General features: G+C 34.2%; 1 protein-coding gene and 1 long non-coding RNA gene across 10 annotated transcripts; one reads left to right on the top strand and one right to left on the bottom strand.

Moving 5' to 3' along the window:
- Nucleotides 1-548: 548 nt before the first annotated feature.
- Nucleotides 549-10,439, bottom strand: LOC103504543 (mannosyltransferase APTG1). Of its 5 annotated transcripts, none has more exons than XM_008468886.3 (9): nucleotides 9,879-10,434; nucleotides 9,636-9,756; nucleotides 9,448-9,552; nucleotides 8,740-9,026; nucleotides 6,772-7,053; nucleotides 6,472-6,673; nucleotides 6,218-6,369; nucleotides 892-1,054; nucleotides 549-796 (listed from the first exon to the last, which is right to left on the bottom strand). In XM_008468886.3, the coding sequence occupies exons 1-9, from the start codon at nucleotides 10,118-10,120 to the stop codon at nucleotides 716-718; spliced, it is 1,635 nt and encodes a 544-aa protein (XP_008467108.2). In that variant the 5' UTR covers nucleotides 10,121-10,434; the 3' UTR covers nucleotides 549-715. The 5 variants fall into 5 exon arrangements, 2 of the variants coding, with proteins under 2 accessions (XP_008467108.2, XP_008467109.2); XM_008468887.3 differs by having other exon boundaries at nucleotides 9,636-9,753; nucleotides 9,879-10,433; XR_007823772.1 differs by lacking the exon at nucleotides 549-796 and having other exon boundaries at nucleotides 906-1,054; nucleotides 6,218-6,427; nucleotides 9,879-10,439.
- Nucleotides 10,440-12,752: 2,313 nt separating this feature from the next.
- LOC103504542 (uncharacterized) lies at nucleotides 12,753-24,932 on the top strand. 5 transcript variants are annotated; one of them, XR_007823806.1, is made up of 6 exons: nucleotides 12,753-13,191; nucleotides 14,052-14,119; nucleotides 14,287-14,314; nucleotides 14,389-14,420; nucleotides 14,638-14,696; nucleotides 24,755-24,932. It is a non-coding gene; the product is annotated as an uncharacterized LOC103504542 (long non-coding RNA). The 5 variants fall into 5 exon arrangements; XR_007823807.1 differs by lacking the exon at nucleotides 24,755-24,932 and adding an exon at nucleotides 20,780-21,049; XR_541104.3 differs by lacking the exon at nucleotides 24,755-24,932 and adding an exon at nucleotides 16,032-16,477.
- Nucleotides 24,933-27,443: the final 2,511 nt, after the last annotated feature.

Genomic DNA, 27,443 nt, shown 5'->3' with positions numbered 1-27,443 from the left:
TTTTACTCCAAAGAAAGTTCGGAAAATGATACTTTTCAAAACATATCATTATTATAGAGTTGCATAGTCGGGAGGGAGAAGAAACAGTCGTATAACACCCTAAATTTCGACACCATAAACTTTAATGTTTTCCAATTTTGTCTTTGTTATAAAATACTTTTAAGGTTTCATTTTTGAAAAGAATTAGAAGACCCATCTTGAGATGAGCCTGTTAAGTACCTATATTTTTCTATATAATAGCACTATCACTCAACATTTTAGTAAATATTTCAAAATTACATACAAAAATATTTCAAAATTACATACAAAACGAGTCCGACCATGAACTAGAATAATGTCATAGTGTTCCAATTTTTGTTTCAAGTCACCAAAACTACCCCAGAAACTATTTTAAACTTTGAATGAAAATTGCAACATAAAATGAATATAGCAATAAGCTAGAGAAGCATTATAGTGTTCAAATTCCAACATTTGTTTCGAGTCAACAACTCTGTTTCACTTCTTGATTTTCTTCCAAACATTTAGAATAATTTTGAAACACTTATGACTTATAAAAGGTTAAAAGTACATTAATTTGTATAAAAATATTATTAGGTAGCGGAAAAATGTACAACTCGAAACAACTAAATATTCTCACAAAATTTGTCAACGAAAAAAGAAAAAACATCTATTGAAAACTGATCTCATTGAGAAAAGAAATGGCAAGTTATTGAGATTAAACAGTTATGACATATAAAACCACCGAAGATTGAAGATCACGATCTACCTTGAAGTGAGCATGGAAGAACCTTTTATCCTTCATTTGACAAAACACAAGTATGGCACAATTAGCTTAGGAGTTGTGATTTATTGATTAATGAATAGCAAATACAATAATACAACAAATCTAACCTCCTTGAAAGAATGCGATATCAGAAAGTCCTTCAGTAGTCTCTCCTCTGAATCAAACAATACAATGTGACTTGGGACTGTCCAATTTTTAGCAAATTCTATTGAAAAATCAAGTGGATTCATCAAGAAACGCTCCGACTCAACTAGGCTTCCTTTCTCTACGCTGCAAGATACATGGGCACATATCAAGCATCACAAATGAACAACAATAACTAAAAGTTAGTTGTCGAGTATCACAAGCTTTCTTGGTGGTTCGGGTCATTCTTGTATCAACCAACAACACCTTTGATTATAATATTTCTACTAGAATTAGTGGGCTTGACCCTTAGAGTATTTTTGGAAAGAATATGGAAGATTTTTCCTTTTTCCTAAATCTTTTCCTTTTTTACTTCTTATTGTATTCTATTTATTCTCCCTGTTTGTACCTATTGTATTCATTCATTAGAAAAACAATAAAACTAAAAACATCGTAGTTTTTCACCTAGTTCTCGAGTTTTCATGTAAACTTTGGTTTCGTGTTTATTGCTTTCAATATGGTATCAAAGTAAAGCAACAACAAAACCCTAGAAAAAAATTAACAAGAACCTAGACCAACCCGGCCGCCATCATGGAAATTATTCGAAATGCTTCAAAAACTACCAATCTACACAGTGGGACCACCCTCCCCGTCGTCTACGCAACCCTTCAACCGAAATCTTTCTCACGTGCCGCCTCTACACGTGGGCCCATGCGCCTCCGCCATTTTGTCTCACCGCCCATCCCAATCTCTTCTACTCGTTGTCAGCTATCCAACGGTCATGCCCTTTTGGTCATCCGCAACCCTACGCGCCGCTCATGCCCTCTGATTATGGACAACCACCACAGAAATTGTCAAATATATCCGTTGGCGTGTCGTTGTCTATCGATCTTTTGGAGCAACCCCTTTAACGGGACTGATGGTATTCATAACAGATCGGGGGTTGAAGTGGGCGAGTCTTCGACGCACTCCAAACCATTTGAGTTGCCGATGTATTCCAAGAACCTGATAATTTCGCTTTCTAACGTGCCTTCAAATTATATAACTAACTCTCCTGCCTTTAGTGCTCGATCCTTAACCCATGATAATGATAAGAATAGTGGGAAACCAATTCTCATTTGTGAGCACTACAAGAAACAATGGTATCCCAAGGATTAGTGTTGGAAACTCCACGGTCAGTCTCTAAGAGGTAACAAACATTCCTCCAACGAGCAACAAAACTTAGGGCGTACCGATGTTAGAGAGACTGCCAGCACCTCTCAGCCAATTAGCCCTACTGCTAGCCAGATCAGCTCTCCAACTCTTGACGTCATTGCTCAGTCAAGTTAGCCTCAGTCCCTTGGGCCTTATTAGTGTTGATGGGAAGAATCCTTTGATCTTGGACTTGGGAGCCACAAATTACTTGACAGGTTTTTCGAAGCACTTTGTCTCTAATACCCCCTGTGCCGGTAATGAGAAAATCCGAATAGTCGATGGTTCTTTAGCCTTGATTGCTGGCAAAGTACAAATAGTTCTCTTTTATGGTTTTTCTCTCCAGAATGTTTTGCATGTGTCTAAGCTTTTTTAGACTTTGTTATCGATCAGTAGAAACACCGATGAGCTGCACTGTAAAGCTACTTTCTTACCTGAATCTGTTTGCTTTCAGAAGTTGAGTTCAGGGAGGACGATTAGCACTGCCCGACATAGCAAGAACATTACATCTTTGATGATGATACCTTTGGTAGTAGTATATCTAGGACTAGTTTATTGTCTTCCTATTTTAGCACTTCTGAACATGACTTTATGTTGTGGCCATTTCGGCTAGGTCACCCGAATACTTGTATGAAATATTTGTTTCCCTATCTTCTTTCTAAAATTGATGTCTCCTCGTTATCTTGTGATGCGTGCATTCGGGCAAAACAACATCGAGTTTCTTTTCCCTCACAACCATATAAACCCACACAACTGTTTACCCTTATCCATAGTGACTTTTGGGGTCCCTCCAAGGTCATCACCTTACTTGGGAATTGGTGGTTTGTAACTTTCATTGATGATCATACTCGTCTTACCTGGGTCTACCTTATCACCGATAAATTTGAGGTTTCCTCTATTTTCCAAAACTTCTATCACACTAATGAAACACTATTCCATAAAAAAAAAATTGTTATTCATCAAAGTGATAATGGTCAGGAATTCAAAAACCATAACCTTAGTGAATTTCTAGCCTTCAAGGGCATTGTTCACCAAAACTCATGGGCCTACACTCCCCAACAAAATGGAGAGGCCGAGCAAAAAAACTATCACCTTCTGGGAGTAGCCCGTTCCCTTATGCTATCAAATTCCTTTCCTTCATACCTGTGGGGAGATGTTATTCTTACAATAACTCATTTAATCAATAAAATGTCTTCTTGTATCCTCCACCTTCAAACTCCCTTAGATTGTCTTAAGGAGTCCTACCCCTCTACTCGTTTTGTTTCTGAAGTTCTTCTATCCTAATCAGACCAAATTTACCCCTCGGACTTAAGCTTGTGTGTTTGTTGGGTATCCTCCTTCACCAATGCAGTTATAAATGTTTTCACTTGCCATCTAGGAAATACTTCGTCCCTATGGATGTTACTTTCTGTGAAGACCGAGCCTACTTTTCCATTAGCCATCTTCAAGGGAGAGTGTGAGTGAAGAGTTCTAATAGCACCTTTGAATTTATCGAACCTACTCCTAGTACAGTGTTTGACATTGATCTTCATCCCATAGTCCTACCTACAAACCAAGTTTCCTGGAAAACGTATTACATGAGGAATCTCAGAAAGGAAGTCGGGTTCCTTACTAATCAGCCACCGGCTCCAGTTAGAGACTCTGAAACCTACTCGAGATCAAGGTATGGAAAATCCTATTGAACCTTGTAATAATAATACGATAAGTGAGAATGACAGGTCTAATGTTGTTGTTCGTAAAAACGTGGAAGAAAAGAACAGTGGTGATAAGACTAATGTCAGAACAAAAACCAATAATAATGAAGCTAAACAGGGTCATATAGGGAAACTTGATGAATATGATCCCTCTCTTGACATTCTCATTACTCTGAGAAAAGGTACTAGGTCTTGTACTAAACATCCCATTTGCAACTATGTTTCCTATGATAATCTCTCTCCATGGTTTAGGGTTTTTACAGCAAACCTTAACTCTACCATAATACCGAAAAATATCCACACTGCTTTAGAGTATTCTGAATGGAAGAATGCTATCATGGAAGAGATGAAGGCTCTAGAAAAGAATAGAATTTGGTAGATTTGTGCTCTACCCAAGGTGTACAAAACTGAAGGGATGCAAATGGGTGTTCACTCTCAAATACAAAGCAGATGGTACTCTTGACAGACACAAGGCAAAGTTAATTGCAAAGGAATTTACTCAAACCTATGGTATTGACTATTTAGAAACTTTTTCTCCAGTTGCTAAATTGAATACTATTAGACTCTTGCTATCTGTTGTCGTGAACAAAGATTGGCCTCTATACCAGCTGAATTTTAAGACTTCTTTCCTAGATGGAGACCTTGTGGAGGAAGTCTACATGAGCCCCCTGCCTGGATTTGAAGCTCAGTTTGGTCAGCAGGTGTGTGAACTTCAGACATCCCTATATGGTCTGAAACAATCTCCCAGAGCATGGTTTGACAGATTCACTACCTTTGTTAAGTCCCGATGGTATAGTCAGGGGCACTCTGATCACACTTTATTTACAAAGGTTTCTAAGATAGAGAAGATTGTTGTTCTAATAGTTTGTGTGGATGACATTGTTTTGACTGGAGATGATCAGGCAGAAATCAATCAACTGAGGCAAAGAATGAGTGATGAATTTGAAATCAAGGATTTGGGAAATTTGAAGTATCTTCGTGTCACAGAGAAAATACACCCTTGATTTGCTAACCGAGATAGGCATGTTGGGATTTCGTCCTGCTGACACTCATTGAATTCAACTGTAAACTAGGAAACTTTGATAATCAAGTTCCAGTTGATAAAGAACAATATCAACACCTCGTGGGTAAATTGATTTACTTTTCCCATACCCGTCCTGATATTTCCTTTGCTGTAAGTGTTGTCAGTCAGTTTATGCAGACTCCCTATGAGGTACACATGGAAGTTGTCAACAGAATTCTAAGATACTTGAAAACAAAAACATCTGGTAAAGGACTGATGATTAGAAAGATAGACAAAAAGACCATTGAGGCATATATTGACTCAGATTGGATGGAATTTGTTGTTGAATGAGAAAGTTTACCTCTGATTATTTTACCTTTGTTTGGGGCAATCTTGTAACTTGGAGGAGTAAGAAGCAAAGTGTTGTGGTCAGGAGTAGCGCTGAGGTTGAATACAAAGCTATGAGTTTGGGAATATGTGAGGAAATTTGGCTCCAGAAATTCCGATCAAATTTTCATCAGAAATGTGAGACACCATTGAAGCTTTTTTGTGATAATAAAGCCGCTATAAGTATTTCTAATAATTGATCGGAAGTTCATCAAAGAAAGATTTGATAGTGGGAACATATGCATTCCGTACATTGCTTTGAACCAACAGGTTGATGATATTCTCACCAAAGGGCTTCTCAGACAAAACTTCAACTTTTGCTTTAGCAAGTTAGGCCTCATTGATATTTACGTCCCAACTTGAGAGAGAGTGTTAGAATTAGTGGGTTTGGCCCTTAGAGTATTTTTGGAAAGAATGTGGAAGATTTTCCCTTTTTACTTCTTATTGTATTCTAGTTATTCTCTCTCTTTGTACCTACTGTATTCATACATTAGAAAAACAAAAAAATTAAAATATCGTGGTTTTTCTCCTAGTTCTTAGGCTTCTACGTAAGCCTTGGTTTCGTGTTTATTTTTTTCAATAATCTCATGTGCTTAAACAGTGAAGAATCACAAATCCACCTTTTCAGTAGTTGTGCTTATGTCTCAAGATTTTTTTATACAAAGACACCACCTTTGGATGGAAATTTTCAAGACCCGGTGACATCTTTACTCTTTAATCTCTCTGCTACCTTTAGGTCACACTAGAAAAAGATAAAAGGATACTTTGGACATAATCAAATCATGGATAAGAATTTTGTTGAAACCTTTGATCGAAAAGCAATGCATGCATATAAGAGTTAAAGAGAACCTATATCACGAAAATGCAGTTCTCTTATTGTAATTAGTTTATCTACCTCATAACCAATGGATGTGTGTAATTATTATTATTCGATATGAACTTCTTTCGTATTTCATTTCATCATATCATGAATGATTTCAGTTTCCTATCAGAAAAAGCAAAGAAAAAGAAAACGAAAAAAATGGTTTTATCGACCTCGGTGTGCAGTCTAGAAACTGCATTGGTAAGTTTTGGTGCAGAGTGGAATAGTAAGGGGTCGAATGACATGGCATCAAAAAAAGGATCCTTTTAACTTTCCCATTCGCAGCTTCTCTTGCCAGATGATTCATTACGTCCTCCGTTCCTCTCTGTGCAATAGGCCTTCTGTTTAAATAAGAGAGCAGAAAAACCAAAAAAGACAACCAGCTTTATATATTTCTTTATACTCGTTGGTCAATATAGATAAATACCTGATGAACCAAACTCATGTATAAACCCATTGGGATATTTGTAGCTAGCAAAAATATTGTGGCCAAACTCATTTTCATAGGGCGTTTAGTGTGCAAGTTTCTTGACTTTTCCCTTTTACTATTTGGAGAAGTTTGATATCTAAGAGCGGCCAATGAATAGCCAGAGAACATCAATGCTATCGGAAGAATGGGCAGGACGAATCTGTGACAAAGTAAACAAACAAACACATACTTCAAACCAATGCAACATTATTTAGGTAAGGTGTTTTCAAATTTCAATAGTGAAACAAAAATAAGTACCTGAACTCTTTGTGACCAAGTAGACTGTGAATCCCTAGAACCCAAACGAGAAGACCAGAGAGTTTCCATTTTCTTGAAGCGACGATGCCAGAAATGGAAAATGGAATGAAACTGAAGAGCATGGCACTAAACCCCTGAGTGAAGTACCAGTGCCATTTGTGAGTTCCATAAAAGTCTCCTCCAGAGGAAAAAACGTTGAATCTCAGAAAATTAAGGGGGACTAATGTCCAAGAGCCGTACATTACTCTATCTAACAAAAACGTAATCCCAAGCACCAAAGACCTGATATGAAAAATTATAGGGATAAGAAGAGATGTAATTACTCTAAAATATTAAGAAAGTTTAAGTCAACAAGTGCAAGAAACTCTTAAATAGTTGACGGAGTGGCACGCAAATTATTTGACCAAGAAAATAAATGAGGAGAGCAATCATTTTATCATTTCAGGAAAGCGACAAACAAAGGTTGCAACCGATAAGAACCTACATCATCCATCATTCGCACCAACATCATTCACAATAAATTAGAAACTGACACTTAAAAAGCTTGTGAACTAAATATCTCCCAATAACTACAATGAACCACAATCGAGAGTTTACATGGATTTAGAATTTTGTTTCCTTTGGAGAAGAAACGTAAGCAAAAAATGGCAGAAATAGCAGTAGTAATAGTTGAACTGAGAATCTGAATATTAAGAAACCCACTTTCATTAAAAGAAAAACGTACCTAAACGTAGGCCAAACCCAATAGAAGGGGGGCTGACAAGAATTAAAACAGAGCTTCAACTGTTGTCAATTTTAAAAGGAAAATCACAAAATCTGCATCAATAAATACTCGAAGGGAAAATGATAACATCAACAAAAATGTTGTTGGAGACGGGGTGAAGGTGAGAACTGCTTTACAACCAGGGCCGCCGTGCCCGAAAACAGAATGACCATGGATATTCGGAGACAAGATATTAGAAAGAGACACAATTGTGCATGGTTCAAACTGTGGTTTGACTTGCATTATTGAATTTGTGTTTGTTTTTACTTTTTCCATGATGTTTTCCGAGAGGTGGGAAAAAATGAGGTAAACAATTAGTTTGTCTAAATTTTGTTCATCAGTTCAATAACAAAAAAGCTATCCAGTTTGTGTTTTAAAAAAAATAAATACTCGAAGGGAGCCAATGAACTATGCAACACTCAACCTTCTCCCAATGAACTTTTCTTAATCGTCGTTAGTATTAGATCCATAGATGGGAGAAGGTCAAAAGAAAACTGCATGAGTAAATAAAATGGCAAAAGTATAAGATTGGTCCTAGATTGGTTATAACTTATTACTACCATTCCCAGCTAACTTTGTAGATTTTTAATTTACTCCAGTTTTCAAATTATTCAAGAGCTGAAAGTGATAAACAGGATTCAGTTTCTTCTAAGTTATGAGATTATCAAACTTCAAAGATAATAATTTCGATAAACTGAGCTATGGAAATTACCCTTGATGAATAATAAATAGACACCATAAAGAAAAAGACTTCGTAAAACTTCCATAAAGTGGAATGTGCATCCTTCAAAATTGAAAGTGTAAGAAGAAGCAGAAAGAAATAACTCTCTTTTCCTTTCTAACTTCCAATGATAAGCCATAGAAGGAAAACAAAAGTTTGGCTTTTATCCACATATATCCTAACTTGGTCACCTTTCCTACACGTCCACAGGTTTTTCCTTGATTAATTTCACATCCTCCCCCACACCCACAAAAAAATAAAAAATAAAAAATAAAAAAAATAAATAAAGAAAGAAAGAAAAGATAACACCCAAACGGCTGATAACAACTTTGTCCACAACGACCAACGATAAACTTCTCAACTTGGTTTTTACCTCGCTAATTTTAAAACTGAAGTTCAAAGAAAACTATCATAAAGGAGGGGAAAATGTAAAACCTATTTATGAACCAAAAACAAGAAGTTAAATATGTTATATAGTACATACCCAATAGGAGCAGCCTCTAGAAAAATAAATCTTAGTCGGTCATTTGCTGAAAACAGCTCAAGCAGACCAACATACAGCCACGTAATCGCACTCGTTGGTCGAATACCGCATGATAAAGCTGCCATAAACAAAGCCAACTTCCTTGAAACCTTGGAAATTCTGGTGGGAACAACACTTATACATGGCCAATAATACAAGCTGGCAAGTGTTAGAACGGTCTCTAAGCTGTTTGATAGTGTTCGGTTGAAGCAGAAGAACATAAACCAGTTTGTAAGTTGGGAAAATAGCTGAAGTAGAGTTAAGTATATTAAGACTAAATTAATATGATAGGAATCGAGAGAAGACTTCCTCTTATTGAAATCAAGGAAACCCCTAAGGCAATTACAGACTTTTCTTCCTCCAATCCTCAAGGGAAGAAGCAAAGTCCAACATGAAAAACAAGATAAAACCTCATTACACTACCCTCCTGCTTCATATTAACCTCCCCTTCTCTAACTAACTGTGGGCCTACCTCTCTTGGACATTTCTTCCTTCCTAGTAACCATCTCCTTTTCCGTTTTACACCTATGTTCATATTGAAATATAATTAGTGATCTAACAGAATAATACATTTCTCCTTTTTCATTCAAAAAAAATATGGTTGGATGAGAGTTCAAATATACTGAACATTGAATATATCATATATGTCAATCATCAACTCAAGGATACAGCCCATTTTGCAACATATTCACCAAAGAGGGCACGGGAGAGTCTGTACAAGTAAAAATCACCAACAGCTGAGAATATAGATTGCAACAGCCTCGGAGCTTTTATCTATAAAGCATGGCCAGCAGAATTTCACAATTCAATTTGCCACAGCCAATCAAACAGTTCCACTAGGTTATAGAATATTTTACCATAAGCAATGGAGTATCAACGCCGAGTAAAGCAAGAACTTTGTAAAGAAAAGCAAACAACAGAGGATGCAAGTAGCTACGGATTCCCCTCTTCCACTCCCATGTCAGATGACCATACCTGCTAAACGAAACCCATCACTAAATTACCTGAAGCATTCTGAAGCTTCTTAAAGATAACTCATCAAGAAATTAAATCCCAGAAATCAGAAAAATTAGAAGTGGAAGGGTCATTATAAATGTTACCCGAAGGTGATGTAGTGGGCAACTTCAAGAGCTTGCCAGTGTTCATCTGGGTTAAAATAAGTCTGCAACAAAAATGCATTTGCGAATCGAAATGCCAAGCAAAACAGAAGGACCTTGTTCATCGAAAAGAAAAGGTCATATCTTTTAGATTTGGGTTTCTCAGATCGAAGAAGTTCTGGTGAGTCCTCATTTCTGACTAATTTTGATGTTGTGACCAAAGTCTTGGGTCTCTTCTGAACCATTCTCCAATTCAAGATTTTCAGACTTTAATATTTTTTACAAAATCTAATTGCTCTAACATTTTGTAACTAAAGACGAAGGAACTTGAAGGCCGGCGGATCTTCAAGGCGGAAGACGAAGGATCTTCACGGCGAGGATGAGACCGGCGGTGAGAATGAGAAGATGAAATTGAACAGGGGCGTGTGGGCTGTAGATAGAAATCGAACTACAGAGAGACGAAGAGAGACGAAGAGAGACGAAGGAAGGCTGAAACTTGAAAGTGAAAAACGACGAAGGAAGACGGCATCGCGTGGGTGGGGCGGCTGGGCATGTCTTTTTCTCTTTAGTTTAATCTAGGATTTTATGTTTTTAACTTTATATTTTATTCAAAAAAATAATATAATATATAATATTTATATATATAAAAATTCAATTTTTTCAACCCAATTCAATCCATATTTTAAATCAATCCAATCCATATTTTAAAACCAAAGGCATATTTTAAACCAACCTAACCCCCACCCATATAATATGGTTGGATAGTGTGGGTTTTCTAGTTACCCAGGTTGTTCTTGCATCCCTAGTACTCATTATCTATACATATATATATATATATATAAGCTCGTTATTAATAAAAGATCAAGTTAGATTTATTTACTTAAAGAGAGACATGGTATCATTGTAATATAATTTTCACTTTTTAGAGTTTCTCGCTTCCCTCATTTACTAATGTCCAAAAACGAAAACTCAAACCCTAATGATTTAATCCCACCAGAAACTTCAAACGACTCGTCGACGATCAATCCTCTAAATCTCTCTACGAATATTCTGATTCTTGAATAATATGTGAATCCCTATTATCTTTATCTGTGTATTACTTGGTTCTAATAGAATGAACACAATCAAATTTTATTAACTAGTTATAACCATCGTCATTCATTTTCATAAATTTTTTTGAAATTTTCATAAACATTGATATTTCCATCTATATCGATTATTTCAAGTCTTAATTATAGTTAGATTTACTATTAATGCATGAAAAACTAAATTAAAGTTAGTACTAATCCAACTCTAAAATAAAAAAGATTATCACCTAATACAAGAATGAAGTTAAAAGAAAATTAAAATAAAAAAATTACAATTTTTGTGAAGCTCAAAACCTTCGAGAATGACAAAAGCATTAATATTAAATCAAACTTTAACATTACGAAATATTTGGTTGAGAAAAAACATAACAAATAATGAGAAAAAAAAACGATTTAACGTGAAGAGAAAAAACATTAAGTTTAAAAAAAAACATACAAAGTCAAACTTTTAACCGATTATAGGTCAAATCTTAAAAGGAAAAGTAAAAAAATTATAAACGAAAAAGAAAATGGAGTGTGTACGTTGAAGTGATGCACTCCAATAAAGATTGTTTTTTTACCCATTTTGTGTCACACCTTACTTCGCATGCATCCAAACTCGTCATACGAGATGGTGTGATTTTAAGTATCTTTGACGCGTTAAATGCAAAATAAACTCAACTTGAGGTCCTTAAATTTTGCTTAATCGCCTAGTATTTTACCCTTCAACTTAAAACACAAACTTAAAACGATAAACAACTTAACACAAGAAAGTAACCAAACTCAAACTTTTATTACTCAAGTCCAACGTTTACAATACTTTACAACACTTAGCAAAAATTCATAACACGTTAACTTAAGTTAAAATGCCTTGGCATCCTCTTCTTGCCTAGCAAGCCCCTCACCCTTTTCTTACTTTGGCCTTGTAACCTGAAGAGAAAACTAAAAAAAAAAAAAAAGGTCATGTGTTTGGTAACCACATAAAATATTGAAAAAATGAATTTATAAAATAATGTGGTTTAGGATAAATACCTAAAACCAACTTTAAAAAAAATAAATTTTGTGTGTTTAATGGTTAATCTCCTTGATTTGTATGAAACAATTTGACCAACACCTTCAACTATCCTCGCCAACCGACATTCGACAACCATCTCTGTCATCTGTCAACTTTCTTTCATCGTTTTTCGTGGTGGTTGCCTATCAATTTTTGTTGGTCATTTTTCTGTGACCCTTGTTAGCTTATTTTTGTCAACTTTTATTGGTTAACTTTATTTTTGTCTCTCTCTCTATATATATTTATTTATTTATTACTCTATTACAAATCAAACAATTTTTTACCTAAAACACTTTTAAAGAGCTTCATACCATTTCAGACGAATGCATCTCTGAACAAGATAAAGTTTAATCTGACAATCATTCTGAACGAGCTTCAGCAATTCCATAACCTTACCATGGGTAAGGGAAAGCAAGTGGAAGCAAATATGCTACCACAAAAAGAAAGTTTTCAAGAGGATCGTCCTCTAAAATCAAAGTTAGACCCAACTCAAAACCTAATGCTTAAATAAAACAAAAGGAAAAGGGGAAGACTTCCAAACAGAACAAGGAAAGAAATTTGGGTTTTACCGCCACTACTAATCAAAACATTGTAACGTTAAAAATAAAAATGCTGAATTTTTCGTGACACAAATTGGGTTTTCTTGACACAATTTTCACGTCCTTGATTAACAACATATTTTTTGTGTCGCTAAAAAATTATCCTAATAAAAAATCAATATTTTTCTTAATTCGTAAGCTTTTTGATTTTTTTTTAAATTAATGAGACTCTTTCATCCCTCTCGCTAACGACGATCGAAAAATCCCTTACTTCATCCCACACCATAGCAGTCTTTCTCTCTTACAAACGCTCTTCGATGACGTTTCCCTCTTTCTTGCAAATGCTCATTACAAGTTTCCCCTCTCTCAAAAGCTCTCCGGCCGTCATTTGAAGGAGCTCACCAAACGCCACAGATATTTCTCACGTCGTCGTTGTCAACCTCCAGCCGTCACCGTCTCTTTGCAGGGCACGTCATCTCCGTTCGCCGTCTCTTCCTCTTCACCAAATATCTTCGTTCGTTGTCTAGAGTTTATTTGCAAGCCGTCCGGTGCGCCAACTAGATTTCAGTCTTCAAGAAGAAAAAGAGCTCACCAAATTTCGATCTTAAGAGGAAGATTTGTAAGCTGTCCGATGCTTCTCCTCCTTTGTTCGTCCGGTTCGTTTTGCCTTCATTCCTCTGTTTCTTAGATTGTTGGGTCTTTCTATGTGCAGGAATATTTAGATTTGTGATATTTAAAATAACTCTTATGCATATCTTAAATCAAAATCATCTCATACCATAAAAATCTTTAGAAGCCCTGAAACGCTTAGAGATCCCCGAGGTTTTGTTGTTAAGTTCTACACCATAGGGAAGTAATTAAATTGTTATTGCTTTATGCTTCATTGGTTCTACATTACCTTATAATTACAACACTTAATTACATTTATATATTAAAAAGAAGCATAAGATTGCAATGACAAATATGATTTTGGTAATGAAGTTTTTATCAGTTTATTAGATTATATGCTATCACATTCCATCAGTAGGATTACATAATATTTATATTTGTTTGTGCTTGAAAATTAAATATGGGATTTGATTCTATTATCTTTAGCTCATGAGGTGATTTTGTTGGAATTTGAAGATATCGAGGAGTGTAGAGATTTATCCACAAGAGTTTGAATTTGAGTTTTCTTGGTTTATATTTTGGCTAGAGATTAAGTAGTACTTACGTTGTGATTGCTATTTGATTTTTGGTATTATATACTTATATATCAATGTGAATTATATAACAAAATATTTGAATGTTGTTTGATTTCCAACTTTGGACAGGCTTGGCACAGGTATTATATCAAGCACAAAATTATTGTTTGATTTTCATTAACTATGGAAATATTTGAATATTGCAATCTTCATTCTTTAGGATGAGGAAAAACTTTTACTTATAAACAGCTAGACTACTTGGATCCCTTCTCTTTGACTCTCTTACTAAAGTAGTTCATTTATTAGTTTACCCTTAATCTCTTGCTACACAGACTGGTATATATACCTACGAGTAACAGGAATGGGTGATGGATTAAACATCAAGGAGAGAATTTGTTTTGTAAGTTGACTCTCTTACTAAAGGAGAGAATTTGTTATGTTGTTTGAATCATTAGCTAACATCATTTGCAATATGGGCAATGAAAGAGCAAAAAGAAGGGCGATTTGAGAACTTATACATCAGTATTGCTCTGAAGGAAACTAAACCAATAATATTTCTTATTGCAGGTTTTCTGTATTTGGCATGATGGATAAGGTTTGAATGTATTGATTTATTTTATAATTTGAAGCACATATACATGAGTTATTGATACAATTTTTTCATTCCAGTGTGTGACACCTATTGGTAGACGACTCTTGAGGTATGCATTTTCTGCTAGGAACTTACAAACCCACCATTCCTCTATATATTTCTAATTTACCAAAAACTTAGATAATTGTTGTTTTCATTTAGAAAATGGTTCCTGAGGGCATTACTGGATCTTGTAAATTGTTGGTGTATTGCATATATGTATTCAACTTCGATCTAGCTAGAATACACATCTGTTTCTAATAATTTTTTAGTTCATATCTTTTCAGGAAGAGTTAATATCATTATTGGCCCAAATTATTCTGGTAAAAGTATCTATGTAAAACAGGTAAATAAATGTCATTTTCCTTTTTAGAATGGTGTGCTATCATACAGTGTTTCCCACGTTATTGCATATTTAGTAAATCCATTACATATTTTATGCTCTAGGGAGCAAGCATATGACTACAGAACAATCAACTTTTATGCTTGACTTACTTTTAAGTGTGGATGGTTCTGAGGTACATTATTTGATAAATAAATTCTAGCTACATGACCAGAAAAGCAACAGAGGTTGCAATATATTTGTAGAATAAATCTTGATTGCTGCATATCTAGTGTCAAGTGTGGAAACTTACATTCGAGGGCCTGAGCAATGGCATGACCTTAACAGTTTAACTTAATTTTATAAATTTGGTATCAGTTAGTTTTAGTTCCTGAATTTTTTTTGGAATTAACAATTTAGTCTTGAACTTTAGCTTGTAACTTTTAATTTTGTAACAATTAAGTTTCTAAATGTTAGTTTGTAATAATTTAGTCTGTTTAATTACTTCAGAATTTGGACTTATCATAAAATATTATTTAGATTTAATGAGTTTTTACTTATAATAAACCAATTGGAAACAAATGTGTACGACAAAATTGTTACAAAATTTAAAGTACATTGAATGGTTACATACTAAAGTTTAGAAACTAAATTGTTATATATCTTAAAGTTTAGGGACTTCTACTTGTTTTAATTTTTCTTTTTCATTTAGTGACGTTTTTTGTTCACTTAACTTGAAACTTAAGTGTGTTTCCATCTGTGAGCCATTTGTTTTATTAAAAAAAAAAGAAACTTTTCATTGATAATATGAGAAGTACATATATAGAATAGTTAGCCTAGATGATGTTAGTGTGCTCTAGATGAACTATCAATAGAACGTAAGTAACTTTATTTATATATACATATAGGAAAGAAACCTGCACCAACTGGTTTTAATGAAAGCAAGCTATGATTATTGAAGAGTTGAGACTTAACAGAGGGTACACCAATTGGAAGCTAAGAGAAGCCTAAACTTACTCCCAGTCTTATTGTTAGTGAGCTTGAGCGCCCTTGGATGAGAAAGTCATTGTTTCTTGAAGTTGAGTTTTGTAGTTTTGTAGTTTTATAGTTTATTCAACATGTACACAAACACACATAAGTTGTCTTCTGGTTGATGTTGTGCATTCCTCTGTCTTTTGAGTTTACTGCCTGTCAAAGATGGGTTGTGTTGGTTATCTAGAGTTATTAACATCCTTTACATATTAAGTCTTCATATTAACATATGCACAAAGGATTGCTTTTGCTTCCCTTTTTCAGCATATTAAAGAGCCTTTTATTCAATTTCATTGGTAAATTATAATTAACGTTAAATGTTATCAGGTTAGCATGAATACTGTTCTTGGTTCAGTTGCACCTCCTTAACTGTGAAGATAGTACAAGCTTTTCTATCTGGTTCAAAAGATACTTTCATTATCGGCAGCTAGGTCTGATAGTTAATATTAGGGGTGAGCATCGGGCGGTCGGGGTCGGTTTTCCGACCAAACCGCCCTGAACGGACTACAAGTCGGCACGGAAGTTGGAAAATCGGCCTCGACCGCCGGTTCTAACAAAACCGGCCTGTCCAACCAACGGTCGGGTCGGTCGGTTTTCCTACTCTTCTTTTTTTTTTTTCTCCCTCTCCTTCTTTCTTTCCTGTTTCTTCTCCTCCTCCTTCCTTTTTTATGTTTCTTGCTTTCTTTTTTATAAACAAACGATTTTAAAAACTAAGAATGACGTTATTTTATTTCACTTTTTAATTTCAATGGAAAAGTCTACGATATATATTCTATATTGTCTTAAAATCATATAATTGTGATTAAAAAATAAAATCAAGTTCTATTAATTTTAATGCTTAGTTCATAGGTATTACACAAATTAATAAAATAAACAACATAAAAATAAGAATATAAACATACTACCAAAATGAAATATATATCAAATATTATAGGGTTAGAAACATCCAAGTTCAATTTACTTCACCACATTACTATTAAGAGTCATAAATACAACTAAAGTATGAAACAAAAACACTATGATAATCTAGTCAATAGAAATATTACAAGTCTTGGATCAAAATTAGTTAATAATCGCTTAATCGGTAATTGACAACTTATCAAAATCTGGAAGGTCTTCAAGCTCCTTTTCATTCTCCATAACCACCAGGAATCCTACATATCAATATGAAGAATTTACTAAATAATTTAAGATTTCACTAAAGTTACACATTACAACTACAAAATATATCATGTAAAGATTTGAAAATACCTTCTTCAAATTTTGAAGCCTCTTCCAATTCATGCTGAAATTGAAGATGTATTGGATCAGAATTTAACCAATTTTGAGTACATATGAGAGCCTCCGCTGTTTTAGGAGCCAATGAGCAGCGTGATGAGTCAACAACACGTCTTCTAGTACTAAAAGTCGACTCAGACGCTACAGTAGAAACTGGAATAGCCAAAATAGCTCTAGCCATATGACCAAGAACCTCAAATCGATCACTGTTCATCTTCCACCACTCTAGTATGTCAAAATCACCTTCGGTCCTAACATTGGCCTCCAACAAATAGATATCAATCTCCGATGATCCCTGTTCGAAAGGTGTAGTAGAATCATCTTCAAATTCCTCAACAATCGTGTCGTAGACAAAATCTTCACCCACATTTTCATTTGAATCAAAATCAATATTAACATCCAAGCCTGAAACAGTTTGTGTACTAGTTGTACTAATACTACTACATCCTTGTCTACTCCCACTTCGAGTAGTACTATACTCATGAAAGAGACGTCTACAACATTGTTCCACTACATTTCCCAAGGATTCAACAACCTCAGGACCAAAAACATTTTTCAAACAAAAAGATACAAATCTTAATTTCTTTCGAGGATCCAACACAATAACAACATACAACAACAAATTATTCTTTTCATTGTTTCCCCAGTATTTCTCAAAATTTGCCTTCATGTTATTAGCCATTCCAACTAACAATGCATTTGCACTACTCGCATTCAAACGTATACAATTCTAAACCACTGTAATCTGATGGAAAACCAAGTTCGAAGTAGTATACAAAGAACCCGAAGTCTTTAATATGACATCATAAAATACTTTTAAAAATCGTATTAACATCCTAGCATTTGTCCAATCTTCCTTATTCGGTGACATATCATGTCTATACGAGGTATCTTCATCTTCTAATCTATCAAAAGCTTTTTCAAACTTAACAGCAGCTTCAAGCATCATATATGTGGAGTTCCATCTTGTAGGAACATCAAGACGCGCATAACTCTTACAAGCAATTTTTTCAAGTTCAATGCACTTTTTAAATTTCAAAAAACGAGCAGGAGAAGACCTTATAAATCGCACCGCATATCGAATCCTATCAATACAATCATTATGTTCCTTAAAAGCATCAGTTACTATAAGATTCAATATATGGGCACAACAACGAACATGCAGAAATTCCCCACCAAACAATAATCCTTTATTGAATCTCGTTAAAAGATAAGCAACAGTAGTGTCATTCGAACTTGCATTATCAACCGTCAAAGTCATTACCCTCTCAATGCCCCAATCCTTCAAATTCTTTTCAATGGTTTTACTGATACGATCGTTTAGATTTATGGTTCCAAATCTAAACGATTTTTTTTCAAAATTTAGTATATGATTGTTTAGATTTGGCTACACGACCGTTTAGATTTGGGGTAGCCAAAAACGATTTTTTTTTTCAAAATTTGGAATAAACGATTTTTTTTTCAAAATTTAGGGGGCGCGCATGGTGCATACTGGTGGGCATGAGGGCGTGCATGGTAGGGGCACGAGAGAGTATTAATAACCTTTATAGAGGTTTTTCCCATCCATGGTAGACGTTGGGTAATGGAATGTGCATCGTCAAATGGCAAGCCAAGCACGTGTGTCCCTCAAATGGATGCCCACACTCACACAAGCATGGCACATGCAACATCTTGTGTGCACGCCCCACGATGACGTATAGGTATGGGGCGCGTGGCCCTCACACGTTCGCAGACGCATGGCGCGCGCGCCCCAAACATGCCTGCAAACATATGGGCGCGTGAAACCCTATGCGCACACCCCTTGTAGATGCATGGGTATACGACTCGCACGCCCTATGCAGACATATGGTCGTGCTGCATTGTTGTGCATGCGGCGCGCATGGTGCATGCTAAGTGGGCATAGGGGCATGCATGATGGTGGGCACGAGAGAGTGTCAATAACCTCTAAGTTATTTTTCCATGCTCTATAGGCGTTCGTGTGTAAGCCACGGCCATGGGCCTTATCTTACACACGAGCACCGTATCATGTACTTGAGCATTTGAAGATGGTTTGCTTCAACTTGTTTTCTAGTCTTAGGCTAACCCCTAACTAACACTTATGTTTTCGTACTTTTACATAAGACATAACCTCCATGGCCATTAGAAGAAATAAATGAGTTGTGTGTGGAGAGGGTTGAATCAGAGTGACGAAGGGGTGAATCTCAATGGATCGTGGCAGTAAGGCCACAATGCCACTTACAATACCCTGTCGTAAATTATGTTACAAGACAGCCCCCGCGACTCATTCGTCACGACACGTGCCTTTGGGGTCGGAAGGCCCCTACTATTGGTCAGCAATCGAGCGATAGGCGATGCATCGCTTCTAGCCCAAATTCTGACTTAGAGGCATTCAGTCATAATCCAGCGTATTGTAGCTTTGCACCACGGCTTTTCAACCAAGCACAATGACCAATTGTACTGTTCCTCTCGTACTAGGTTGAAAATTACTATTGCGACACTTTCATCAGTAAAGTAAAACTAGCCTGTCTCACAATGATCTAAACCTAGCTCACGTTCCCTATTGGTGGGTGAACAATCCAACACTCAAACAATGTCCAGGACAAGCATGCTCGTGACATTTTCTCTCACTTAAATACTTGACGTCCCTATTGACTGGCGAAGCTTGAACTCTTTGATCTTTTGCATCTAGGCTTTTAAGTCTTCGACTTGTTCTCAACTGGTTTCTTCCACGAGAAGGTTCTTCCACTTTAATAGGTACTTATGGATCCTTCTTGTGGGTCTTCAGCCATTTTTTACTCCTTCGGTCAGAATTTCTTCAACATCTTTGTCTTCTTTCTGACTGAGGTCGATGGTTGGTCGAACTATGACATTGCGCTGCATGTCTTTGGGATCTTAAAGGCAGGGCTTTTAGGTTATTGGAGCGTTTTGGTATTTATTCACTGCAGAGAGAAACAACTTGCTGGGAAGAAAGCTATGCAAATTGGCCTCTAAACTGCAATTACATAGGCAACTTGAGTGCCAATTTGAGTGTCGACACCTTTTGCTCTCCAAAAGCTGAAAATGCTTCCAATTCTTTTGATTTTGGAATATTCAAAGACGCTCTTTGTATTGTGGGATCAAGAAATATTGTGAAGTAACCGTCTCTCTGTTTTGGTGGGGTCTGCAGAAATTGAGGTTTGTCTTAAAAGATTCTTTACCCTCTGATTCATTTTTTTGTATTCACTTTTACCAGTTTAGCTCATTGTCTATTATAAAATTGTACTTGTGCTTCTTTGGCATTCTTGTTATGTGAGAAACAAGAAAGTACTTACCCTAGTAATGCATATTTTTTTAGCAAGATAAAGACGTTGTTTGACTGAGTTAAGTTATCATTTCACATTTATCCCTTTTTCTCACTTGACATCAATTCTAGAGCTTATAGGAGAACTCCATGACATTTTTCTTTAAGAGTAGTTTTTGTGCTTCTAAAAGAAAAGACAGATGAAGTTTATTGATTTATCATGGATAAAAGATTCTTGTCCGAAAATGAAAGAACTTTACAAGTTAGAACTTGGAAACTCACCTAATGAATATGGATGATTGCATTTCATAAGTACTTTTCGAGTTCTTCACATTTGGATGGATTACACTACACTCTAAGATTGATGGGTTAAATTAGGGAAAGTACGGTTGCACGATCGATCTTAAACAATGCAAAATTTTATTGCTTTCTTTTAAATTATGTAGATTTTTTTTATAAAAAAAATTAGATTAACCTCTAATAAAATTTGATAGAAATTCTTGTTTTCTTTCCGTAGGAATAAAAGGAAGTGAAGTATAATCGAATTTGGAACCTTTGCAAGCAATGGGAGGTTTTCTGTTCACCCTTCTTCTTCTTTTTTTTTTATCCTTAGAATCTTGCTTAAAATTCTTTAAGGACAAAGCAAAATTTTAAGTGGGTGATGGGGTTGTAGCCTTGCATGTTCCCTGTCCTTTGGGAAATTTTCATTTTGCAAAAAATGCCTAAATTTAAAAAAATTTTAAATTCTTTATTCATAGAATAAATACCATGTCTACTTTTCTTTTTAGCTTCGAAAATCATGTCTGTCTAACCTTTGAGCATAGAGCTCGGGTTTGTGATTGTGTTTGTTATTTGAATATTTTAAATATGTTGAAAATGCATACTTTGATAGCTTAGAAATGTTGTAGTGTTATAGTGTTGTAGGCTATAAAAGCCCCATTTCTTGTAGTGTTGCTTAAAAGATTTAGATCAATTGATTTCAATGTTCTTCAAATTTGTTAGATTTAGGTCATTTGAGTTTATTATGCTATTCTTTAAATATTTTTAAGCCAATTGATATAAATTTGTTAGATTTAGGGTTTAATTTGATTGTTATTATTATTATTATTATTATTATTATTATTATTATTATTATTTTTTATTGTTTATTAAATATATTGCATGTTTGAAATTAATTGATTAGAGTTATGAAAGATAGGATAGTTTGTTAGGTCTGATATTTATTTCACAACCTGTATATTACATTTTGTATTTATTTTCCAAATCTGTATTATTTTCTCAACAGGTATATTATTTCCAATATATTATTTTATATTATTTTCGGGATAGTTGCAAATGTAGCAATTATATTCAAAATAATTAAGTATATAACAACATTTTAAGAAAATTGCGAATATAGAAAAATCTGTCAAAATCTATCAATGATAGAAGTCTATCAGTGATAGACCATGTAGCAAATGTTGGTTTATCATTGATAAACCATAAGAGTCTATCAACGATAGAAGTCTATCACTGATAGATTTTGCTATATTTGCAATTTTTTTAAAATATTGCTACATACTTAATAATTATTCTAAAAATTGCTACCTATTATAATTACCCTTTCAACATTTTATTTCCAATATATTATTTTATATTATTTCCAATATATTATTTTATATTATTTTCAATTTATTTTCTTATATAATTTCAAATATATTATTGTATATTATTTCCAATATATTATTCTATATTATTTCCAATATATTATTCTATATTATTTTCAATATATTATTTTATATTATTTCCAATATATTATTTTATATTATTTCCAATATATTATTTTATATTATTTACAATATATTATTTTATATTGTTTTCAATATATTTATTCTCAACCTATATATATTATTTCCAATATATTATTTTAAAAAATATATTATTTTCCAACCATTTACATTATTTCCAATCTGTATTATTTGTCAAATGTATTGTTTAATATATTATTTGCCAAATCATTTACCAACTGTTTTATATGTCAACTTGTATTATTTTTTAACCTGTATTTGTCATATTTCACATTGTTTTGCTAATATTATTATTATTAATATTTATTTTTAATTTTTATAATTATAAAATATATGAAAAATTCATTTGTTTTTTTTTGTCATATGGATATAAAAATTTGAGATGAAAAAGAAGTGACGTTTATTTATGGATTTTATAACATTTAAATTCCATAAATACATGAAATTTCTCATTTTGAAAAATTAATTAATAAATTGTTTAAAAACAAAATATATCAACAATTTTATATTTTAAAATGAGACTGAATAGTGTTTTTTTTAATTTATTAATTCTTTAGATATATGAAATGTCTCACTAAACGTCTATGATGGAGATCATAATATCAAAGTTTGATAATTTAGTATTCTTGAGGTGAGTAAAAAAAATAATCTTTTGAAACAAAAAAATAAATTCCATTATTCTAAGGGCTCTCATGCCACCCATCTAATTATCAATTCATGTTCATCTTTTTTCTTAGATGTGAATTGATAATCATGAGACATTTAAAAAAATCAAATAAAAAATCTTGTTTTGTGAATATCTGTAATTTAGTTTAAAAGATAAATTTTGGTAACCATTTTTATGGGTGTGGTAGGGTGCTAACACCTTCCTTACACACAACTGACATCCGAACTGTAAATCTGAATTTGACCAATATTTTTTTTGTGACCAACCACACCTTAATATGGTTGGTGGTGACTCAGAATCTACTATTTATTAAGATTAAATAATCGAGGATGTTGGTCGTGACGTGGTCACTCCACGTCATGACAGAGGTAATAAGGCAATGAGTATTCAATTTGTTTAAGAGTTTCTTTCATTTATTTATACTTTTTGTTTGGAATTAAATTCGCATATAAAAAACAACTTGTTTTGATTCTTGTTACAAATTCTCTTGATATTCCCTACTTATTATTTTATGTTTTCTTTTTTCTACTAACCACTTTCCTTTTAAAATTATCAATCCAACTCCAATTTTCACCAAAATTCTCTCTAAATTTCATTTTGTCAGAACTCTTCCCTCTCCATTTTACCATTTTCTCCCAAAAATTCTAGTAATCTTCTTTACTCCTGTCTCTCCATTCTGCCATTTTCTCCCAAAAACTCCAGCAATCTTTTTTTATCCAATGGAAAGGTAATCTTCTAAGAGGTAAGAGGGCAATGAATACTAGTATTCAATTTGTTTGAGAGATTCTTCCCTTTTTTTTCTACTTTTTGTTTGCGAATTAAATTTGCATCTAAAAAACAACTTGTTTTGATTCTTGTTACAAATTCTCTTGATATTCTCTACATATTCTTTTATTTTTTCCTTTTTCTACTAACCACTTTCCTCTCAAGCTTTGGTTTCAAGAATTTTTATTATCAATCATTCCCTTGGGCCTGACATCCTAACTTACCACCACTTACCACCAAGCTTTGCTTATGTGTTGTATGTCAATTATGATGTTTTCTTGGGCTATGGTTCCCAGGGAAAAACAATGATTATTTGGATCAATTTATTGTCTACTCAATTTTTTGGGTTGAATTTGATAGAAGAGGAACTACAAGAGATCTTTGATAACAACACTTCTCAATCCTCATGGTAAGAAAGTTTTGAAACATACTTATTTTGTAACTGCATTTTATATATTATTTGGATTTTTTGAGTCACTTTCTGATGTAAATTTTTAGAGTGTTTGTTATTTGTTACATTGTTTGTTTTTTTCTCATAACATTGGTTGCAACTTTTGTTCTTGGAATAACTTTGATAATGATATTAACTTAATTTATCAGAAGCCTTTGTGGAGGGTAATCAAGATATGGAGTGGGGATTTAGTAAGCGTGCTTTATGTTTTACAACCATAACTTAACTATTTTGTTTTAGGAATCATGTTGACGTATACTTAGGAATGTTGCTTTGATTATCTTACAATGGTAGCCATTGAAAAGCTATTTTGTGCAATCCACTTAGACATATGTTTTAGGAATCGTGTTGACATGTACTTAGGAACTTGGTACTTTGTTACGTTGACTATCGTGCAGTTATTGTAGTCATTGAAAAGTTATTTAGTTCGATCCGCTTAAACATATGTTATAGGAATCATGTTGTTTTGTAATGGCTTTGGAGGAAGGGGGCCTAAGGGTAAATTTATGCTGAGTTTCAACTTGATGCAAACTAGAACATTGCTTGGAATCTAAAAATTGAATTGAAACTTACATTTGCAACATTTATATATTATGCCTATGCTTATGTAGTCGATGGTTTTTTTTTTTAATCTTTTGTGTTTCTTATAGGTCTTTTATTAAAAACCTTGGTTGTATGAACTTTGAGTGCTTATTTTGAAAAGTTTATTAGTCTGCTTATTAAGAAGGTGATTTCTGTTTAGCATGTACTCAATGTTTATGCTTATGCTTATGCATTTTCCGTAATGATTTTTGGCTAAGGTTCATTTTTTTTAATTTGCAGATAGTTGAAGAATCCATGGACTATGGTATCAATCAAGTTCATTTATGCGTCAATTTGATTAGATTAGGTCACACATACATGTAACATTACAGTTAATTTATCTTTTGGATTATTGTAAAACCTTTACCGACAATGTAATTTATATTTTTTATTATCAATATAAATATCTTTTCAAACATATGTGAGTAATATTGAAATTTAGTATTTAATTCTTTTGAAAGAAGAAATATATGACAGAAAAATATGTATTGCAAAAATGAAGAATAACGACATCAAACACGTGTCAACATATAAGCCTTTATTAAATAGAAATAGTGTCGTCAAAGCACATTTCTTGACAACAATTGTGTAACGGAACATTTACAATGATAAGATATTAGTGTCGAGTTATATTGAAACATGACACACTTAAAGCGTCGTTATAAGAGTATTAATGACAATATATTTGTGTCGAGTGATAGATAGCGATGACACGTTTAAATTGTCTATGTAACTGTATTAGTGACAATATATTCGGGTCGAGTGATAAGTTACAGTGACACATTTAAAGTGTCAATGTAAGGGTATTAATGACAATATATCCGTGTCAAGATATAAATAACAATTACATATTTAAAGCGTCAATATAAGATTATTAATGACAATAAATTCGTGTCGAGTAATAGATAACGGTGACACATTTAAAGCTTCAATCTAAGAGTATTAATGACAATATATTAGTGTCAAGATATAGATAACGGTAAAACGTGAATTGCGTCAATATAAGGGTATTGATGACAATATATTGGTGTCGAGTTATAGATAACAATGACATATTTATTGCGTCAAGGTAAAGGTATTAATGACACAATTTTGGTGTCATCTAAGCATATTTAATGACACGTTTTCCAAAGTGTCGTTAAATAACCTTTCTTGACAGTTGCTTCAATGACGCAAAAATTGTGTCGTTGAAAGTCTTTATGACGCAAAACTTGTGTCGTTAAAACCTAAATTTGTAGTAGTGATTCTAGCTATGTGTTCGTATTTGCTTATTGAATGTTTGTTTTCTATGTCCATAAACACTATATCATTCCCACGCACTAATTTCCTCGAGACGAATGCTATGTTTCTCAAGTTTGCAGACGATTTAGATAAACTTGCGAGAGGGTCATCCTCCGTGGGCGACAATTTGGGTGAGTCTAATAATAGTATTTTAACTTAGGATTATTTCAAGGTTTTTTCTAACATTATATGTTCTTATAATTTATTAAGCAGGGTCGTCTTCTTAACCATCTGCGACTCCGACTCCTAGGAGACGTGCGTAGTCTCAACTCTTAGAGTTGGAGCGCTACGTTGCAGCCAATGGGTGGATTCCGATGATGATCGTGTTTGTGGCGCGGAGAAGCCTATTTCCCTACACGTCGTTTGCTTCAGCCAGACGATAGGCTTGTGTGTGTGAAAGATAATTCTCATCCGCTACCTTAAGTGAACGGACGTAGGCAGAGAATTCATTGAGGTTGTCAAGGGCAACCTCCAAGTAAGTCCACTACACATTTAAGTTAACCAAACTAATGTGTTATTTTTGTAATGTGTGGCGATTTTTTGTGCTTGATTTCAATGATCAAGCAATGAATAAATTCGTTGAGTATCAGATGCTCACCACCTTTAAAGAGTTTCGGGATGACTGTCATAGACACTTCAAAAAGTATAGCGATCCCGAGGAGGCTCGTGCCAACCCATCAAACCTATTAGTGGGACGTGATGAAGATTGACACTTCCTCTATTGCCACTACATGAGCCGTGCATTCCAGGTGAGCAACTGAACTTTTTGTCATGGTTAATTATGATTTCAACTTTTAATATGTATAAGAAATAAACAATATAATTGTTTTCTGCAGGAGCAATCACGGACGAACAAGGTTGCTAGACAGAAACAACCTTATAATCATAGTAGTGGGTCAAAGTCGTTTCTACAACGATAGCACGAGCTCTCTGAGCAAACATAGGAGTCGGTTGATCGTGTGGAGTTATTTCGACAAACATATGTTCGAGACGAGACGTTCGTGTCCCAAGCTGAAGAGGATGCACATGTAAGTTATCCAACCAACACTTCTGCTTTCATTTGTCCTCTTTTAATATATAATATATTTTTTTACTTACTAAGATAGTTTCTAAATTTGTTGCAGCATCAAATGCTAGAACTCCCGTTCCAGCCTACCCTAGAGGATAGTCAGCTACTTTCTGAGATGAGATATGCGAGACGGTGTTGGGTAGATGACCGGACTACTCAAAAGACCTTGGTTGGGGACCCAAGTCAAAGGCTTGCAAGACGACGAGTGTGAGCAGTTCTACGACGTCATGTCCGCAATCCACAATATAGCTTCAATTACAGGCTAAGTTTGATCAAGTTATGCAACGGATTGAAGAGCATACAAGAAATCATGAAGCGTTGGTTTCAGAAGTGGAACGAATGTAGAAGCTGATAGAAGACATGACTTGAGCACAACAAGGACCACTACATGATAATCCCTACCTTTTGCAGTACATATATATGTTTTCATTATTCTTAAGTTTTTGAAATTACAGTATACAGTGATGATATGCATATATATGTACTAAACTTAGCCACTTTTGTATCATTGTAGGACTCGCAGTATAGAATGGTGTAAGAGGCTCGTTAGGAGACGTACAGTTTTCTTTGTGTTTTTTT

Source organism: Cucumis melo, chromosome 9 (genome assembly GCF_025177605.1).
Source record: "Cucumis melo cultivar AY chromosome 9, USDA_Cmelo_AY_1.0, whole genome shotgun sequence".
In the NCBI taxonomy this organism is placed as follows: domain Eukaryota; kingdom Viridiplantae; phylum Streptophyta; class Magnoliopsida; order Cucurbitales; family Cucurbitaceae; genus Cucumis; species Cucumis melo.
This window is presented reverse-complemented; position numbering and strand designations above follow the sequence as displayed.

Excerpts from the sequence above, each read along its gene's own strand:
- LOC103504543 (XM_008468886.3), bottom strand. The coding sequence starts at position 10,120 with ATGGTTCAGAAGAGACCCAAGACTTTGGTCACAACATCAAAATTAGTC. Across the intron at positions 9,757-9,878 it reads GCCCACTACATCACCTTCGG|CAGGTATGGTCATCTGACAT; the intron begins GTAACATTTATA and ends GGTTTCGTTTAG. Across the intron at positions 6,370-6,471 it reads ACATGAGTTTGGTTCATCAG|AGAGGAACGGAGGACGTAAT; the intron begins GTATTTATCTAT and ends CCTATTGCACAG.